Source organism: Hyaena hyaena, unplaced genomic scaffold (assembly GCF_003009895.1).
Source record: "Hyaena hyaena isolate Hyena2069 unplaced genomic scaffold, ASM300989v1 scaffold_74, whole genome shotgun sequence".
NCBI lineage: Eukaryota > Metazoa > Chordata > Mammalia > Carnivora > Hyaenidae > Hyaena > Hyaena hyaena.
The window spans coordinates 1,795,688-1,815,499 of NW_024080706.1; the positions used below are offsets into that span (position 1 = coordinate 1,795,688).

Below are 19,812 nucleotides of genomic sequence, written 5' to 3' on the forward strand. Positions count from 1 at the left end.
TCTAACTTGGTCTCGTCTGCTGTTCCAGTAATGTGTAGGATGTGTGGTTTTCTCTCCCAGGTCTGGCTGGGCTCCAGAAGGAAGATGATGTTGACCAGATTCAAAGAATCAGCATAAGAAAGTTCCCTGGCATCACCATGGAAGCAGAGGAAAAGGCGCTTCCTTGAGGATGTCTCCATGTTGGGGACGGAAGACCCCTGTGGTTAGGAGACCCCAGGACCTGTGGGGGTAAGGATTCACGAATGGGAAAACAGGAAGACTGGCTTCCCCTCCTAGTTACAAGCCTGCAAGGCCTTGGGTCTGTGCATTATGCCCTCTGTGTGCTTAGGACAGGATTTTGTAGCAAATGATCTTCCAGCTCTAAGTGTGAGTAGGAATGGTGACTTTCTGAACTGAAATCTGCATGACTGGAAGTGCCCAGCCACATGAAGCTCAAAAATGGATTTTAGGCAGGGGGAAGAGCTAATGCAAAGTCCCTGAGGCAGCAATGAGTTTGACTCTGACCTTCAAAGAACATTTTCAGTGACTTTAGATGACCAGAAGCCAGGTCATGCTAGTTAATAGAAGATAATTTACTTATAAGGAAATAGTGAGCCAAGGAAATAGTGAGCCAAGGGGTGAACTAATGATTCAAGAAGATAGTCTTGAAAAAAAAAAAGAAGAAAACGGTGTTAGCATCATTTATAGCAGACAGTGGGAGTGCCAGCCATTCCTATTTAAGGACCTTTCATTTCCCTGCCTATTTTAGTGATCTTCCCTCAATGCCAATAATCTCAACCAGAAAGCCACATCCTTGGAACTCTCATATTAATGACTGTAGGGTATGTGTGGGGTTTGGAGATAAGAATAATAAAATCCTCCCACTCAAAAGCTCCACTGACAGCATCAAACTTGTTTGCACTCGCAGATACTGTCACCATTCCAGCACACACAAAGATATTTGCTTTGGATCTTTATTTTTATTGTTCTCTACAATTCAGGGTCGCCTTTGGTTTCTAAGGCTCACTGGATCTTATTTCATCCTGGGTTAGATTTGCTCACTACCCTTTCCACCTTTACACCCTGCTCCAAGCAGTCAGATGCTAGAGCACTGCTATCCAATAAATCTTTCTTTGATTGTGAAAATATTCTGTATCTGCACCGTCCAGGACTGTAGCCACTGGCCACATGTGGTGTGCAGAGCTCGGAATGTGGATCATGTGATTAAGGAGCTACATTTTCACTTTATGTAATTTTAACTAGTTGAAACTGAAATAGCCACATGTGGCCAGTGCCTATAGTTTGAGACACATAGTTCTAAAGAGGTGAAACTCAGGAGGGTTCACAGTTCTCAAAGAGGAGTCACTCTTTGGGAATCGGCAAGTTCTTTGTGATTGCTGAGAGATACATCGATGCAAATGAAATAATCCCAAGGGCAAGCCGGGAATTTTTTCTCAATGAGAAAAAAATAGAATATATTCAAAGTGGGGCAAATGTGATGTGCATGAATATTATCAGCATACTAATTTGGCCCAAACATGAAAATACTGCTTCTTCTAAGTCAGAGAAGTAATCTTTATATATCACCATTTCCCTGGGCACCTAAGGGTCTGTTTTCATCAAGTCTTCTTTGGTGAAAAGGGTTCATTTTCTTTTTTTCAAATTACAAAGACTGTAATACTTTATTCAATAATTTACGTACTTTTTAAAATATAACTTACTGTCAAATTGGCTATCATACAGCCTGTACAGTGGGCTCTTTGTTTTGGGGGTAGATTCCCATGTTTCATCGCTTACATACAACACCCAGTGCTCATCCCAACAAGTGCCCTCCTCATGGCCCATCACCCATTTTCCCCTCTCTCCCACCCTCATCAACCATCAGTTTGTTCTCTATATTTAAGAGTCTCTTCTCTTATGGTTTGTTCCCTCCCTCTCTGTTTGTATCTATATTTTTTCCCCTTCCCTTTCCCCATGGTCTTCTATTAAGTTTCTCAAGATTAACATATGAGTGAAAACATATGGTATCTATCTTTCTCTGACTGACTTATTTCACTCAGCATAATACCTTCCATTTCCATCCACATTGCCACAAATGGCCAGATTTCATTCTTTCTCATTGCCAAGTAGTATTCCATTGTATACATAAAACACATCTTCTTGATCCATTCGTCAGTTGTTGGGTGTGTTTGGGAAACTGGGAACCCTTTTTCCTCTCTTATAGATTCACAGTGAACTCCCTCATAATAAAGATTCTTTTTTTTTTTAATGTTTTATTTATTTCTAGGAGAGAGAGACAGCGTGAGCAGGGGAGGGTCAGAGAGAGAGGGAGTCACAGACTGAAACAGGCTCCAGGCTCTGAGCTGGCAGTCAGCACAGAGCCCGACGCGGGGCTCAAATCCACGAACCGCGAGATCATGACCTAAGCGAAAGTTGGACGCTTAACCGACTAAGCCACCCAGGCGCCCCCCCCCTTTTTTTTTTTTAAACCTTGTAATAAAGATTCTAAGAATTCCTACAGTAAATAAATCTGTAAGACATAGCTTAACTCCATATTACTCCAACATATGTAACACAGAACTGTGTGTGAGTGTGTGGTATACCATTAGCATCCTGATGAACTAGAGAATATTAGGATTAGGAATATAGGCTTTGGGGAAAAGAGGTATCAGTGAACAATGACAGCTTTACTGCTTATTACTAGCTGTGTGACCTTAAGAAAATCATGTAATCTTTATGATCTTTACTTCTCCCTTTGAAAACTGGAGATCATACCTATACATCAGGGACTTGCAGGAAGATTGAATGTAATAATGTATAGAAAGAACATATCACAGCTCCTGGCATCAAGTGGATCTTCCCCAAATGGTCAGCCATTATTTTCATGTTATTGTTTATGAAGTTAAACTGAATGGCTGAGACTTTCTGGGCCCCAGGAGAAACATGTTAGGAACTGCTAGATTTCACTTACGGGCTTGAAATATTTGTGAGTGTTGTATTGGAAGTCTGGATGTGAGTGTGATCTTTTCTGTCTCCCTTTGTTCATCCTTGAGTAAGGATGTGTGTTCAGCCTTGAATGTCTCCCTGCACTTCATTCTCAACACAACACCCGAGGGGTTCTTTTAAACCAGAAGTGGGAACATGTCACTTCTCTAAAGCTCTCCACCTCGCTCAAAACAAAAACTGGAGCCTTCATAACATCCTCCAAGTTCTATGTCATCTAGCCTGCCAATGCCTATTGTACATCATTTTCTACTGTTGCTTATTCGGCTCTGGCAAATAGACTTCCTTGCTGCTCCTTGGACATGTCAGGAACACACGTCAGGAACCTCAGGACCTTTGCACTTGCTGGTCCCTCATGTAAGGTATCATTCCTCCAATTGTGTGCATAGTTCCTTCCCTTAGCGCTTGCAGGTCTTCACTGTAACGTTTCCTCCTTAAACTTACATACATCCCTATATACACCTGGCACTTTCCACTCCTCTTTGCTCTACATTTCTTTACTACACATCTAATATTTGCCTGTTAGTGTTTTGTTTCTTGTCTGTTTCCATTCAACGAAACATAAGCTTCATGAGAGTAGAGATTTTGTCCCTTTCATTCTCTCCCATAGCTTAGTGTCTAGGATTGTGCCTGGCACATCGTAGATGCTCAATAAATGCTTATTAAATTAAATATATGTAAGAACTACATGCATTTTGTTGCTATAGACTAAGTACATTTCCTCTAAGCCCAGTTTTGGATGGCTCATTGAAGCATGAAACACACAATTACAGGCTGGTCTGTGGTTTTTATTAGTGTTTTCTGGGACCCATCAAACAAAAAACTATACTTTGAAAAATAGAACTCTTTCATAAAACAAAAATACTCAGTGTTAATTTCACATAGTTTGAAGGGTAAGATTTCTGATTTAAAAAAAAATAGTGGCAGTAGGATTGTTTTTCACAAATTGCCAACCCAGAAGCCAAATGGGAAGAAAAGCAAGAATTATGCAGATAGTTACAGAAAGATTAATCCCAATTAAACTAACTTTGTGAGGGCTTATACATTCCAGGGGCTCATAAGGCACCGTCTCAGTGGGGTTTTATTAAGTGCTCTATATCTTATTCCAGAAATGGAATCCTGAGACCCAAAGCTAAAGCTGACTCAGCTCTGATACCGTTGTTGCTGTGCTGTCCCTTTACCCCCACAGTATGTATCCAGGCAATAGGGTCATGTGGAACATCTATTACATTCCATCCAGTTAAAGAAGCTCCTCACATATTTGGCTCCATGATGTGCACCTAGTAGGCACTCAATAGTAACTATAGAAGAATAACATAACTGTCTTTCCCTCTTACTAGTTTACCTTCTCCTATATTTTATACATTTGAAAAACAACACACTTGCAAAATTAAAGTCTAACATGCATGTCTAAAATTATCAAAAGATCCCTCAGCATTTTTCAAAGTGACAAAAAAATATATATATATAAACCAACCCCCGTATACTAAAACTCAGAACTGCTTTACACTTAAATAGCAATTTACATCATATAAACACATTCATAATCTTCATTGGTTAAAACAGGTCAAAGGTCCATTACTGGCTTCTTGTACCAAATAAGGCTCACAGCTCCTAATAAGGCAACAGAATTCTCAGCCGACATATGTTGGCTTGTGAAACCAAACAACTTGTCTGTTTGGTTTCATTTTAGCACAAGGAGGAAGGCAAAGTAAAAAGTCTCACAGTAGAATGTTCATCTCATAGATAATGTGTCCTTGAAGTGGTAGCCATTGTGCTTTTATTCCAGTGAAGAAATGATTCACATCCCAATTATGGATATGGAGACATCTTCCAGAAGACATTCATCCATTAAGTCAACAAATATTTGCTGAGGACCTATCTCATGCTAGGTGCTGGGAAATATGGGTAATATATAGTCCCTGCCCTCAAAGAGCTTACAGTCTAACAAGGCAAGAACTTTAAGGAAGAACCAGCATGTTCAAAGGAAAACTCATCACCTGGGTCTGCCCTGGACAGAAGACAAGTTCAAGTAGCTGCAGGTGTCTGTTTCTGGAATTCAGGGCCTTTGCTCAAATTTCATCAAGTCAAATATCCTGGAGCCTCAGATTATCTAAGTCTGATAAAGTCTTAGCAACACATGTCCTGCCTCAGATTCCCATGAGAACGACAAACTAGAGCCTAAGCCTTGAGAATTCAAGGAGACCAGATATAATGAGCATGTGAGCATCCAACACAGATAAGTTTTCTTGAGTGAGGAGCTAAGAGTCCCCACAAGAGTTCCCGTGGAAGTGGGGGGCTTCACCCGATGCTGGCTTATCTCTGGGATTTTGCTCTCCCTTGCAACACTGTGGTGGGAAGTATTCTGTTCACACCCTAAGTTGGCATGGCTCAATTACTGTGAGTTCTCCAAGTCACGAACAGCACATCGAAAATGCATCAGCTCAAGCCAAGACAATAGAGAGATATGCTAAGAACTTAATACTCCAGCCTATTTAAGCAAGAACTAGGTGCCAAGAAACCGTCACTTTCAACAAATACTGCAATCTGCTAATTATCTGCACAACTGTTCCGATCAGTACTCTCCAGATTTACTTACTACCTAGCAGAAAGTGCCCTTGATGGAGAGGGTGCAGAAAGAGCCAAGGCCAATTTGGAGGAATATGAGAAACAGACAACTTTGGGGAAGGGTGAACTCAGGGAAGGATCTAGCCACCTTAGGTGATGAACAGGCAAGGGCAGGGAGGAAAATGCAGAGAGCATACTTGAAGAGGTCCCTAATAACGACACATGGTTCAGATGCACACAGACATGCAAGCATTCGTGTATTTACACCAGTTCAGATAGCTGGATGTGTAATTCATTCCATGTGAAACGTAAAATGCTGGAAAGGCCTCACTGTCCTTCTGCTTCACTTGGAAAAACACGCTGTGTTTTTTATGCAAGCAGATTTCAGGTCTGTGTTGCTCATTGTTGTTTCTCACAGTTCCCTCAGTAACTGTTACTTGACAGCCTATGTGGAGGTGACCAAGCCAGGCGGAAATAAAAGTGGACTTGGTGGTAACTTCAGAAGATCATCTCGCTAAGCCGGGGCTCCAAGGTCACCATCCATAAGGGCTCTCATTATAATCAGGACAAATTCTTAATTCTTACTTCCTACCTTCTGAATATACTACAAACACCACAACCTTTGGCTGTGAATCGCTCACCTTCGCTGAGTGAGACACGGTGGTAGGTGCTCCATTACTTGATGAGATCCGTTGTCTTCACCCCTGCATTTTTGCTCAAGATAGAGAGGCAAAAGGGGGGAGGAAAGGCAAGGACATGGGAAACCAAAACAAAAAGGTGCTAAAGGGATCTGAGTGCTTAAACTCACTTGCAAAGTGTCTACAGGCCCATGTCCCGCCCAGCTGGCGGGGCCCAGTGTCAGGTCTCCAAGCACCTCAGAGCAATTCCACTGAACAAATCCCCAGCTTCTTACTGACCAGAACTCCTGAGCTGAGCTCTCTGTTTCCCTTCCATCTTCCTTTCTTTTCTGTCTTTCTTTAAAACAAATAAACAAACATTAACAACAACAACAACAAAAATCCCTCTGGACACAAATGTAGGCAACATATCATTCACTTTGGGATGAGCCCAGATGAGACAAGAAAGAGATTATCCAAAAGAGGAATGATTAGAAGAATTAACATGTGCAAAGATTTTCCCTGGAACCCTCTCTCTTTCTCTCTCTCCCTTCCTCCCTCCTTTTCTCTCTCTCTCTCTGTCTCTCTCATTCCTTTCTCAGCATTTTCTTCTGCAACTTAATTTAGACTCTGCTTTGTGATTCTAGTGAAATGTCTTCTATTATAGTTCTCACTACATTACTATGTTCAATTTATCATCTGACTTTGGCTCTCATCTGGGGTTCTGAACATTACCTCTAGAAGTCCCATTCCTAAATTCCCAATATCCCTAACATTTTAAAAATTAAAAGTTGGTTGACTTTGCAGCCTTGCTTTTACTTTAGAAACTTAAAGATCTACACATATTTTTGTTCTGAGAGTAAATCACCACCTTCATCCTGACAGGCTACATCAGTGGTTGTCAGTCAAGGTCAGTTTTGCCTTGCAAGGGATATCTGGCAATTTCTGAAGATGTCACAACTTCAGGGATGGGAATCTTATTGGCATTTACTGGCTATAGGTCAGGGATACTGCTAAACATGCCACAATGCACAAGACAACCAAATAATGCACAACAAAGAATTACTTAGCCAAAAATGTCCATTTTTTCTAATCGAGAAACCAGGGGCTATAGGAATACAAGAGCAAACTCATCACCACCTCCTTTTCCCCATTTATTTTTGTAGCAATTGGGATAAAAACAACCAAGGCTAGACACTCTCTTAAAGATCTAGAAGTGAGCAGAGGTGGCAATTGAAGTTTTTCCCCCAATCATCCAAAGGGGAGGGAGAAAAACAGCCTTGGCATCAGGTAAATCATTCTTGAATGAGTAGAAAGCCCCCAACCATTATTCTTCTCACTGATTTAAGCATTGCAAGTCCTGTGATTATGCTGTGATCAAAGTCCACTTGGATTTTGGAAATCTTCATGTTCCACTCACGGGCTCCTAAAGCCCAGGTTAAACTTCCCAGCATCCTCTGGTTCATCCTGTCAGTCTGAGACCTTGGAGTCGATGCTCATGACCACATCCACCTCTCTTGATGAGGCCACGTGGATGTGATGCGTAAGTGCAGAGGACGCATCACCTTTTCCTAATCATTTTGCATATAAAAACATTTAATGCCCTCTAATATTTTTTTTCTTTCTTTTCGCAAGAAGCGTAAGGCTACCAATCCTGTTCTTCTTGCAGTGGAAAAGAACTTCACAACAGAGGCAAAAACAAATCACGACCACATACAAGCATCATATTTCACAGAAAACTGTGTACATTTGTTCCCCATATAGGACATACTTCAAAGTAACAAAATAATTTTATCGACTGTAGTGTTCCTTCTTCCCGTTAGAAGCGGATGCTGTTCCCTCTCCTCATGGTACATAAATATGAGAGTAGTCTTTGAAATACTCGTGTCCAGGAATTCTTGGTTGGCTATCATTTGGGGTATGTGTTGGTCTGTGTTCAAGTGTTGGCAGATTCAGTTTTCGTTTTCTCTCCATCCACGTGCGTTCTTCCCAAATTTATATACCAGTCTTCGTCCATCTACACGCTCCAGAATTTCTCTTTTGTAGTAATATCTGTAACAAAGGACATCGCGTGAGGTGGCTGGGCAGACTAAGACCGCCAAGGAAATACCTGGTCATGGCTGGGACTGGAAACTCCTCACCTCATCGCTCGGCTGAGTTTTTCATAGGTCATGCTGCTGTTGTTCTTCTTTTTCCCCCACAGCTGAGCCACAGCTTCCGATTTCAAGAACCTGAAGATGCCCTCAGACCGGTCTTCCCACTTGATTAACCCCGGGTTCTTGTCTGGGTTCAGGAGGATGTCACGGATGAATTCCCATAAGTGAGTCCCTCGTGGATCTGAGGAGAAGTTGGAAAAGGAGTTTATTAATGGCCTAAGTCACAGCAAAGAAGGAGCAGTGGAAGCACAGTTTGTGACATTTTCCAGCAAATAGGACATACTCCATTTTCCCCTATCTACCAGCAAAGTCAGACAACAAGATGACCAAATATCAGAACTAAACAAAAGGCATTTGGGGTGCCTGGGTGGCTCAGCTGGTCGAGCATCCAACTTCAACTCAGGTCATAATCTCATGATGTAAGTTCAAGCCCCAGGTCAGGCTCTGTGCTGACAAACAGCTCAGAGCCTGAGCCTGCTTCAGATTCTCTATCTCCCTCTCTCTCTGCCCCTCCCCTGCTCATGCTCTGTCTCTCAAAAATAAATTTTAAAAAATGTTTAAAAAATGTTTTAAATAAACAAAAGGCATTTGAGAATGAACTAGCACAAGTTTTTAGCTTATAAATCAAGAGTCTGAGACACAAAGAATGTAAGTGATTTGATTGAGATCGCCCAATTAACCAGTGTTAAGCTAAGACAAAGGAATAGGTCTCAGACCTCCAATGCCAGGGGGGAGTCTCTTTGAATTACCATTGACAAATTGCTCAGGATTCATTTTAATCCATTATTTCCCTGAGGAGCAAATTTCAACCACTTTCGTTTAGGACCTCAGCCCAAGTGTATCACTTTCACCCAGCGACTGTGCCTCAGTCAAATGCACATTGACAGGGCTCTGGAACTTTAACCTCCTAGAATATATGGGGGCAGGGTCTTGTAGGAGTGAGGGGGCCAATTTGAAAATGAAGCGGTTACCAAAATGAGATTAGCAACCGAATCCTACTTGACCCCCACCAGACTCAGCCACACAATTCCTCCTGCCGTGGGAGGTTCTGTGCTCATTCAATTCTGTGGAATGATGTGGAGTACAGATAGTAAAGATGCCCTGTTCCCTATCATTCGTAGATTACACCATCTTGATTTCTTTCTGTGCCCTCTTCTCCATGACTCTGATACTTCCTAGATCTTCGTTTGATTACTGGGGGACATATGACTTCGAAAGAGCACTGTTGACTCTTAAGGGTAAACAGTCATTTCCTGGATTGATAACTCAACAGAGGTAGGAAGCCAACAGTCAACAAAAGGAAAAAAAAAAGAAAAAGATACATCTCAGCTACTTCTTCCCATCTTTCTTCTCTTCCCATCCACTTTTCTGGAATGGGGGAAATCACCAACCTCCTGCCTGCAAGAAGTGCTTATGCACCTGGTATCTCAGTTTTAGAACAAATAGAGCAGCGTGAAGAGGAGCCATCCAGTGGGTCTCCACTTTGAGAAACTGCAGAGGGGCTTACCCAGCAAGTGATGCCCCTACTGTCTCACTAACACTGGCTGAGGTAAAGAAGGGAAGGCAACAGACAGAGGCATATTTGCCTAAAAACTAGCAGCCTGCAATTACGCCCAACGTGAAAGGAAGGGTCAAGAGCCATCTGAAAGCCCACCAACTTACTGTGTTTTTTGGTGTGGGACTTTGCAGGGTGGTCTTGCTCCTTTTTTATCTCAGGTGACTCTGCTAACGGGAAAAACAAGAGCTGTTTAATTTATCTCTTTCCTACAATCCTCATTCCCATTCATTCATCCACTCATTTAACCAATATTTTTTGAGCACCTAGAACATGCCTGGCACTGTTTGTATATATGGTATATGAGCAAAACAAAATAGAGCTGATAAAAACTATGAAGGAAAATATCGCAGGAAAAGAAATGGGGACAGAAGTATGATGACGGGAGTAATTTGCTGCTTAATATAAGGTGGTCACAAGAAGACCTCTCGGGTAAGGGGACCAGAAGGATGTGAGGAAAACAGCCAGCCATGAAGAGAGCTTATGGAAGAACCTGCTATGAATAAGAATAGTAAGCGCTAAGGCCCTGGTGTCAGTATGTGTTTGGTAAATTCAACAGAATAGAAGGAATCCGGTGCAGCTGTGACCAATGGGCAGAGGTTCAGCCTTGATGGGACTCTTTGGATTTAGCTTTATACTGAGAGAGATAGGAAGCCATTGAAGAATTTAGATCATTGAAATAGTCAAGTGTGTATGTGTATGGGGGGGTTATAATACAAAATGTAAACATTTATAACAAAGAAAATGGCTTTTAAGCCCGAGGAGTGCCCTTTTTTGGCATGCAAAGTTACATTTTAATCAGCAGACAAAGGGACCATTGACTGGCCTGAGCTCAGTACAGAGGGCCACCAGTGGACTATGGAAACATAGATTAGTTTAACAAATGACTCATTATGGTAACCCTTGTGAGTATCGCCCAAGAGAAGATGACAGAGGCAGATCTGTGAAATGAAACTTCTTAAAAAGAAAACTAATTTTCTAGCAGTGCATGCGCACGTGTGCATGGGTATGTGGAGTGTGTGTGTGTGTGTGTGTGAGAGAGAGAGAGAGAGAGAGAGAGAGAGAGAGAGAGAGAGATTGGGCACTTCAGGTACCAGAAGGACCAAGGCAAATCTTACCAAAAATCTCTCAGTCGGAAATCCATGGTATTAATACAGAGGAGAGTCTCTAAATGCAAACCAATCCTGTTAAGGAATTAGGGGCCAGTTAAACACCTCTCTTCTGTGAGCCATTACAACAGGGCTTCCTAAGCTGAGGTTCACTGGCCCCTGTGTGGCCTACAAGGGCATTTCAGACTGACTGAAACTGTGTGCAGAGGGAGAGGACCCATGGCATTCATTTAATTGTCAAGAGCATCATTATTCAAAAAAGTTAGACTAACTCTTAGCTCCTAATTAAAATGGTTAAGAAGAACAGCTACTGTTTATTGAGCACTTACTATGTACCAAGCCCTGTGCTACTTTTACCTGAATGACCTTATTTATTTCACTCAATAACCTTGTGAGGTAGGTACTATTATGATCCAAAGATTATAGCTGTGGTGGAGCTGAGACACAGAGAGGTCATATGACTTGTCTAAAGTCACACAGCCTGAAAGTAGAGTCAGGAGATGAACACAAACAATCTGAATCCAGAGGCTTTACTCATACTGCCATTCCGTGCCATTTTCATAGATGGTGGCACAGCACAGATTTCACAGAAGTCTTCCCTGCCAAGAATCGGGGTCTGTTCTATAGTGCTCTAGCTAGTGGGGAGAAGCAATTCCAACTTGAGGATTCTGTATTTTCCAGCACTCAGGGACACATTCACCTATATGGGCACCCAGCTTGTCACGACTCAGCATTCCTAGCTGTTCCTCTGCAAGGTGGGTGGATTTCATCAGCTCTGGTGAGCTGAGAAGCCTCTTATTCTTGTTAAGAATCTCTCCCCTGGCATTGCCAGCAAGAGGGCCTCCCCCTGACTTGGGTTTCTCCGAAATCTGGAAGGGCAAATTCACAGGAAATGTGAGGAGACTCCACTCTCCCTCCCTGTAGGTTTCAGGGTGAGGTTGCAACATCCCATCAGGATGTGACAGTATTGCGACAGGCCTGGCACCCACCCCGGTTTCCAAGTGATACATCACGCTGACAGGGCCGCGTTGTTCTGCAGACAAAGAGTGGCATTTACCCAGTAGGCCACAAGCAAAGCTCATTATCCAATGGCATCCAAGAGGGTTGTGGGGCCATTATTTCAGAGCCAGGCTTGAATTCAGAACAACTGAAGTGTTTCTTGGCTTCTTGGCCTCAATAATAATATTTAGGGGGTTCCAAGCTGATACAGAATCAATTACTTTGGGGTGACAGTAACTTAGCAAAAGAGATGGAAACCTTAGACCCTCTCCCCAGAAAAATGCACATATGTGCACACTCAGTGAGAATCTGTGAATAACCGCAGGGGTCTAGGCTCACGTAGGAGTCTAGATTTAAAGACCCCAGACCAGGCAGAGCATGAGGGAATTTTCTCTGTGAGATGTCAGCCATTTTCCTAGACTGGACCTCCATCCAACTTAAAGAAAAGCTAAAAATAAAGAATCCCCCAATAAAAATGGTTCCATCATAAATAATATGGAGGACAATGCAGCCAAAGGCAAAAGCAACTCAAGATTTCTTCCAGCCTCCTCTTCATGTCCCCGGTGTGTGTGGGCAAGCTGTGGAATCACCGACCTGCCTTAGCACTAAAGTCTTTTGATCTGAAAGCTCACTTTAATACAATGGCCTCTCCCCCTGTGTCTTCCCCTCACCCCAAAATAAAAGTCAAAACCTTTGAAGTTAGCCATGTGGTTAAGTGACTCATTCTTATAAAATAATGGCTCCCTCTGGGGAAGTTGTCCAGCTTGGCTTTCTCTTGCTCTGCTCCCAGGTACCTCAGGCCAAGGTCCAGTCTGGGCAAGGGCAGCACCAAGCCACAGGTTTGTGATGCAAGTTCCAGAGCATGACTTCAGCTAAGCCGCTTCGCAAGAAGTGAAGATTAGAAGCATTTGCATGTGATTCAGCTGTGAGCCATTTCTTTACGGGATATACAAATGTCAGTGTTATAATAGACCGTGCCACCCTAGCTCTAGGCTCAACAAGTCAGTGAATAAACACATCAAGCCCCAGTTGGCGTGATTGGCTCAAGGACTATCGGGCAGATCAGGAACACTGGCAGCAGCCATTTTGTGAAATGGGCAGATGACAGAGAAATCAAAACAAAGCCTGCTTCCCCACCTGCATTTATCACAGAGGGCATCAGTGTACGTTGAGCCTCGCCTTCGCTTGGCTTGTAAGTTGCATTAAAACATAGAAAGATATTTACCTGCACCCAATTTAATGGGAACTTAAAACCTAAAGACTCAGACAAATGACAAAGGTCTTTTTATAGGGGTTGGGGGTGTGTTCTGGTCCCATCCAGTAGAGACTAAACCTTTCTGGAAGGAATGGACCCATCATACAAGGCAGTAATTCAGTATCCCACGGGAGGGCTGTTCCTCCAAAGAATCTACCAAGCCCAGACGCTGAGTTGATTTCTTGTCATCATAATTCTGGTAGAGGTCCTGGATTGTTTCACGGTGTTACCATCGTAGGGTAGGAATAGGGTACAGGGGAATACAGATCAATGGAGGTAAGGGTGTGTAGATCTGGAAAGCCTACTTTTAAGGATGATTCAAATATGGAATAAAGGTACAGTGTGTTCCATGTGACTGCAAATGTGAAAGCAGAATGGGCCCTTGTTGCTTCTGAGATTCTAGAAGATAAGTCAGGATACAGAAGAAAGAAGGCTAGCCAGGCTCTGAGGGCAGGGGAGCTGTGACCTGGCTTCTATGTTTCCCAGGTGCCCGAAGACCTAATGACCCCTGAACTTAGGAAGTGGTTGGTGCAAGGTTATTCTCAGCTACAATCTTTTGTCATAAGCCAGAGACCCGACCGGAAGGACACAAGAGGTGCCACCTTACAAAGTGTGAGAGGAAGTCAGAGTGTGATCGGGCGGTTTCTTCAGCTCTGAAATCCTGGGTCTTGACTGGGTGGCCACAACTGCTGTAGAAATTTCCCCTCAATTATTTCAGTTCCCCCAGAATGGCAAACCCACTGCAGAGCCTTTCCAGTGTCTGATCTATTTCCTAAGTTAAACAAATCCTTCTAGTGACACATAATGCTCTGGGCTATTGGGTGAGGGGGAAGTAGGGAAATGAATTCGCCTTCATTCTTAACTTCAGTTCCAGAAGCATTTGCACTGGCTCTCAGCCCTGCTTCATTCAAGGGGTTTGACCCGAGAACAAAACCTCAAATCTTGTTATTTCAGTTCTCAAAAACACAGTGAACAAAAGAAAAAAAAAAGAGGGGAAGGTCAGGGGAGAAGAGACTGATTCCAAGTTCTTCATTTAAATCCCAATTCTTAAGATGCCCCAAATTCAATTCCAGGAAAAGAGCAATTGACTCGTGACAAGTCCCAGCTCCAAAACTCACAGACCCAAGCAGAGCTGTGGGTTCGTACGCAGGTCAAGGGACAACATGGAACCGTCTGGTCACCTCCCCAGTCCTCACATGGCACATGCCAGTGTCCCTCTTTGTAAGGGGAGGGGGAAATATAATCTGAAAGCACCTCTCTGGACTCACAACAGACCAACCCCCTCAGTGGAACCTTGACTGAGAGTCAAGGGTAGCCCCAGTTGCATCCAATTTTAACCAAAACAACTAATGTGAACATAATTCCTATAAAGTGCACGTGGTCTGACTAATCAGAGTCCTTCTGAGCCATCAGGGGCAGACTTAAAAACTGACCTGTGATAACCAACATTCTAGAAATGTCCAACTGCCACCCCTCTACCCAGAGGCCATCAGCAAGGGTTCACTGATCTCTGAAGGCCACATTTAGATATTCTTCCCCAAAAGTCAGATAGAATTTGTTGAAAATTAGATATAGCCTTCCTTCCCCCATAAATATACCCAAGACTGAATAGTTTTATCAGATAATTTCCCAAGAACAAGTTTTGTTGAAAAGAGAGGTTTTTGTTGTCACAAGAGAGTGACTTGGTTTCACAGGAGACAAACACTTTTCCTAGATGCTTCCCTACTGGTCATTTTCAATGTACAAATTTTGGCTCAAAATCAGGTCTCTTAAAAATAGCAATTCTATTCCTTTCCTACTCTTTTAATGAGAAAGACTCCATCCAGCAAAGTGGAAATGTAGGATGTTGATGATTCTTGTTAATTCTCAGTAAGGACTTGCAGGTGGCACGCTCAACCCCTGATGTCACGACAACTTACCGACAGGAAGGTGACCGGTGGTTGTCATGGAGATCTGGGCCCGGCAGAAAGTCTTGCTGTCCAACAAATCTGCGGCGGTGAAAAGATAAAGGACGTTAGAACCCCCCCTTACAATGTAACTTTGTGGCTGTTAGAAAACAGGGTAAGAATGTCAAAGGCCCTTAAGTGTCAGGGAGTTAGTTACCTACTGTGCTACCATAGCTGGTGTCGTATAAATAGTTTTCTTCTTTCCAGGTGTTCATGATGGAAGGGTCTGCAAAAGACAGAAAATGGGAATGGTCAGCAAGCATCTTCCCCTGGGTGATGAGTTTGCCTTTTCTAACTCACTGCTCATCAGAGGGGTGCAGGACAGGGTGGGTGGTCCTCATAGAGAAAGAGTAAGATTCTGCTTCCGCCACATGTAAATGCATTTTTCTTCCAGTGTCATGGGGGAAATGGGCTTTGTCACGGCCCCAGCCAGGTGTTCTATACCTGCTGCCTCTTTGGGCAAGTGAGGCAAGTTACCTCGGTGGGACCCTGTCCTAGACCAACGCTTTGGCTTCCTGGGAATTTCCCCAGTCTGCACAGGCAGGGGGTGGTCTCTGGAGTCTTGCATTCTACTCCATAAAATTCACATTAGAAAAAGAAATTGTTGGAGGCAAATAATTGCTAATTAGTGAGCGTCTTTTCCTAGAAATCTCTTCCTGGGAGAACTGATGTTTCTTTGCGGGAAGTCTAGCCAGTCTTCTCGCGGTATCCTTAGGGTTGAAATTCTAGAATTCCCCCTCCAGTTGGGTGACAGCTCCCTCCCTTCAAGATTTCTCCAATTATCTCAAGGGGTGACATAAAATTCTCAAAACAAAACAGAGGAGAAGGAGAAGAGCATGTCACCAAATCAAACAAACAACTTTTTAAGAGTAAGGCCCTTGAAAAAGAACACGCTCCATACTCCCCCCCACCCCCACCCCTACAGCATGCTGGGTAAGTCTGTCTGACTCTTCAGATTTCAGATTTGAAGGAAACTCCCGTCCACCTACCCTAAATGGGGCCCAACTCCTACACAACCCCCATGTCTGGGACGATTTCCAACAGAAGCATTTTCTTTCCTGGCCAAGAGCCGTGAGACCTGGCAGAAGCTCTCACTTTGTCCCCACCAGGAACTTCCTGCTTTTGCCTCTTCACAGATGGAGGCTGCCCTCAGCTCCCCTCCTGTCTGGGTTCTGAATTTCAGGGTCAGGGTGGTAAGCCACTGGCCGAGTTTCATTTTGTTTTTATAGCATAGATAGTATAAAACCTGACTCACTGGCTAAGTCCTCCTGTTTACGCCATAGGGATTTAGCTGGTATTTTAACTAATAGCTACATGTTTGGGCACCCCAAGCCCAGTCTCCTGGGGTCACACCCTTTCTCCTCATTGGGTCACCTCATACACCTGTTGTTGTCTCTGAAAACAAATTGAGCTGAAAAGGTTTGGGGGGTGTTGCCCCCTCTTTGAGCCGCTTCTCCCCTCCTCCTAGGGTGGACCTTCTTCTCCACCCTTTGGCTTAGCTTTTCCGAACTGGCAACACAAGAATGTCTGGATGGTCAAGGAGGAATATCAAGTTATTTGGGCCCTCTCCAATACCAGCCAGCTCCTCCAGTGGGCTGTCTGTCAGGTCCCGGTGGGAGTAGGGGTGGAGCCCCAGGCTCTGGGCCAAGTCCAGGGTCTGCCTCTGGGGCAGTCAGGCCCAGAAACAGACCATATGGGGAACCCAAGTGCTGGTATCTGGGGGAGCAGGGGAGGGTAAGGCTAGGAAAACCTAATTAACATGCTTAGCAGCTATTGTTTCGTCTTTAATAGTGGTAGACTAGCCCCTTATAAGTAGAGCAAAAAACTGCATGGTGTCAATTTCAGCCCCTAGGGACTCACAAACCACCACAGGTCAAATCCCTTCCTTGGTGACTAGCGCACAACCCTCAGGGAGGCCCATGGGAAACCCCTTCATCCCACGCGGCTCACAATCTCATGTGGGGAGTGACCCTGGAGCAGTGGCGGCTGCATGATTTTATCATGGCCAGTGGACTTTGGGGGACTTGCATTGCTCTCCCTAGATGGAGAGGTCATAGGCCAAAGGTTAATATGCAAGGAGCTCTGATTGGTTTCAAGCCTGGGGCACAGCTTCTCAAGGCAGCTCCTGCCTGCCCCCAGCAAGTCCAACAGACCAGCAGAAAGTCCTCAGGAGACAGATTTGGGACAGAGAAAGGAGGGCTGATTGGGCAGGGGAAGAACAAAAAAATGTAGATACTATGAGATTGCAGAGCCCACTCAGAGCCTAGAATAGGGTCTTTTGTCTCAAACTGCACCTGAGGCAGGAGTTGGGTTCCACAGCTGCTTTTGGATGACCCCGCCCCCCCCAAGGACCTTCCAGAACTACAACAGCACCTAGACTCTGCATTTTTCCTTGCTCCTGGACCAGAGCCTGGGTGGTGCCCCGATCGGCAGTGGGAAGCAGACAAGTGTGGGCAGCATCAGTCTAGATTGGAAACAGATGGCAGCCACTCGTCCCGAAGGCAAGGAACCAGGCTTGCGGTGGGGTGGTCTGCTGGATGCGGCCAGGGAAGAGGCATCCCTGGGTTTCCGGCCAGCACACTGGACCCGTCCTGCTCGCACACTCTCCTGACTCCCTCCAACTGTCTTGCCCCAGGCTTTGCCTACCAAGTTGGCTCCCTTTGCTGCTACTCACCAGTTTGTTCCGTCTTGACAATGACATTGTGTGTGGACTGGAACAGGTCGCTGCTGCACTGGCCTGTGAAGGACAGATTGGGAAAGTCTGAGCCGGTCCACGTGGAGCCAAAACTTAAGCCACAGAAGTGAAACAAGCACACAGCCGGCTTCTTGGAAGACCTTCTGCCAATCCTGCTGTCTGTCCGCCCCTGTTGGCTTATGTGAAGGGGCTTCCCTCTCAGCATCTACAAACTGAGCCTGGAGTCCCTGGCCCAGAAAATCAGCAGCTAGGGCATCTGCATCAGATGGAATTATCTGGCCTTGTAGAGGGACGCCATCTGGGATGATGGAAATAGAACTTCAGAAGTCAGAAGGCCAGTTTTCCCACTAACAGCTGCAAGGCACTTTGCTTTTCTGGGTCTTGGTTTCCTTGTCTGTAAATTTAGGGGATTAAACTAGATAAAGTCATTAGATGGCCTTGAAGGTGCTTTCCCCTACTAAGTAAAATATGATACAAAAATGAAATCGAAAATACACAAGAAACCATTTCAACTGGTTTGATTCTTCTTTGATCTTAAATGTAATGAAACCCATTTTGATTAGATCCCACCTATGAGGTATGTCCACATCCATGAACACCAAATTAAAAATATGTAAAAGTTATATATTATAAATATAAATATACGCACACACACGTGAATGAGTTTAGTATTTTTGTCCTCCCCAGCCAAAAGATGAGGTCATACCTTGAACCTCTCTGACCTTTGTGTTTCCCATCTGTAAAATGGGTACAAGGTTTATTTTTTCCATAAGGTCATCAAATGAATCAATTCACTTAGAGTGTCCAGTATAAATAAACACTCAAAGAGTATAAGTTAATAGAAGGTCTACAAAAAGTCAAACAATGAAACAAAGGGAAGAAATCTGGTGAACAAGCATTCAGAGGCACCAACAGGATGCAGTGGGACCGGACAAGTCATGGGAGGTGAAAGATGGCCATAGCACCTTTGCTCTCTGCCTTAGGTTTCAATCAGGGCAGAGCTTTAAAGGAGTGGATTTAATTGAAGGTAGGGAGGTAAATATTTTTAAATCTTCAGCTCTCTCTGAAGACTCCTGAAGGTTATTAATAGAGCCTCGTTTGCTTTGGTTCTAGTAAAAGAAAAATGAGCAACCGTCTGTGTGAGCTGGTTGGGAAGAAGGGAGTGCCCCGGAGCTGCATGAGGTCATCCAAAATGGCCAGCCCAGCTGCCGGCTTTGAGGCCAGACCCTGCGTCTGTCACAGTCTGAATCTGGTTCATAGCCCTGGAACTGACGCTTCCCAAAGTTCCAGCTACCTGCCCAAACACAGGTTCTGCTAAAACAGACATGCCCGTTCTGCTGTGGACAGGCCAGCTTGCTATTCCTGCATACTACTGCCTTCTAAAATGCCCGCAGTTCTCAGAAGAGCTAAGTTTTTACTGGTATTATCAGGAGAGCCTTATGTCAGTGTCAAAGACACTGCAAGATGAGTTATCTGCCCTACGTGGCTGTCTGCCACACTGTCAAGCCGGTGTGGAAGGTGTGTGAATAAACTATCACCGGTGGACAGTGTGTGAAATGGTAGCCTGCCTGTGTTCTGGGAGAGGCTTCAAGAAAGACACATCTGGGGCGCCGCACTAATTCCAGAAATCACTGCAGAAACATCCCACACGTGTGCAGACTGTTAGTTCTAATGCAGCTTCCCCCCCTTTTTTTGAGTTTCTGACCTTTTAAGAATCTGTTGAAATATTGCAAGCCATCTCCTCCCCAAAACACAGAGACCTAATTCTGCATCTCCTCTTACACCCCTGTTGGTCTCGTCTTAAGAACTTAGGTCCAGAAATGTTAAAAAGAAAGAAAGAAAGAAAGAAAGAAAGAAAGAAAGAAAGAGAGAGAGAGAGAGAGAGAGAGAGAGAGAAAGAGAGAGAGAGAGAGAGAGAGAGAGAGAGAGA

At 44.1% G+C, this 19,812-nt stretch overlaps 1 protein-coding gene across 3 annotated transcripts in view; it reads right to left on the minus strand.

Annotated features, from left to right (window-relative positions):
- Nucleotides 1–7,308: 7,308 nt before the first annotated feature.
- EHF (ETS homologous factor) overlaps nt 7,309–19,812 on the minus strand; it is a 17,469-nt gene continuing 4,965 nt past the window's right edge. For 2 of the 3 annotated variants that reach the window (XM_039233377.1, XM_039233378.1), the window contains exons 3-8: nt 17,862–17,924; nt 15,345–15,413; nt 15,161–15,229; nt 9,986–10,048; nt 8,309–8,504; nt 7,309–8,219 (exon numbers count right to left, since the gene is read on the minus strand). In XM_039233377.1, coding sequence (XP_039089308.1) covers nt 8,120–8,219; nt 8,309–8,504; nt 9,986–10,048; nt 15,161–15,229; nt 15,345–15,413; nt 17,862–17,924 — 560 coding nt within the window. In that variant the 3' untranslated portion in view covers nt 7,309–8,119. The remainder of the gene's footprint in view (nt 8,220–8,308; nt 8,505–9,985; nt 10,049–15,160; nt 15,230–15,344; nt 15,414–17,861; nt 17,925–19,812) is intronic. The other variant, XM_039233376.1, reaches the window with a different exon arrangement.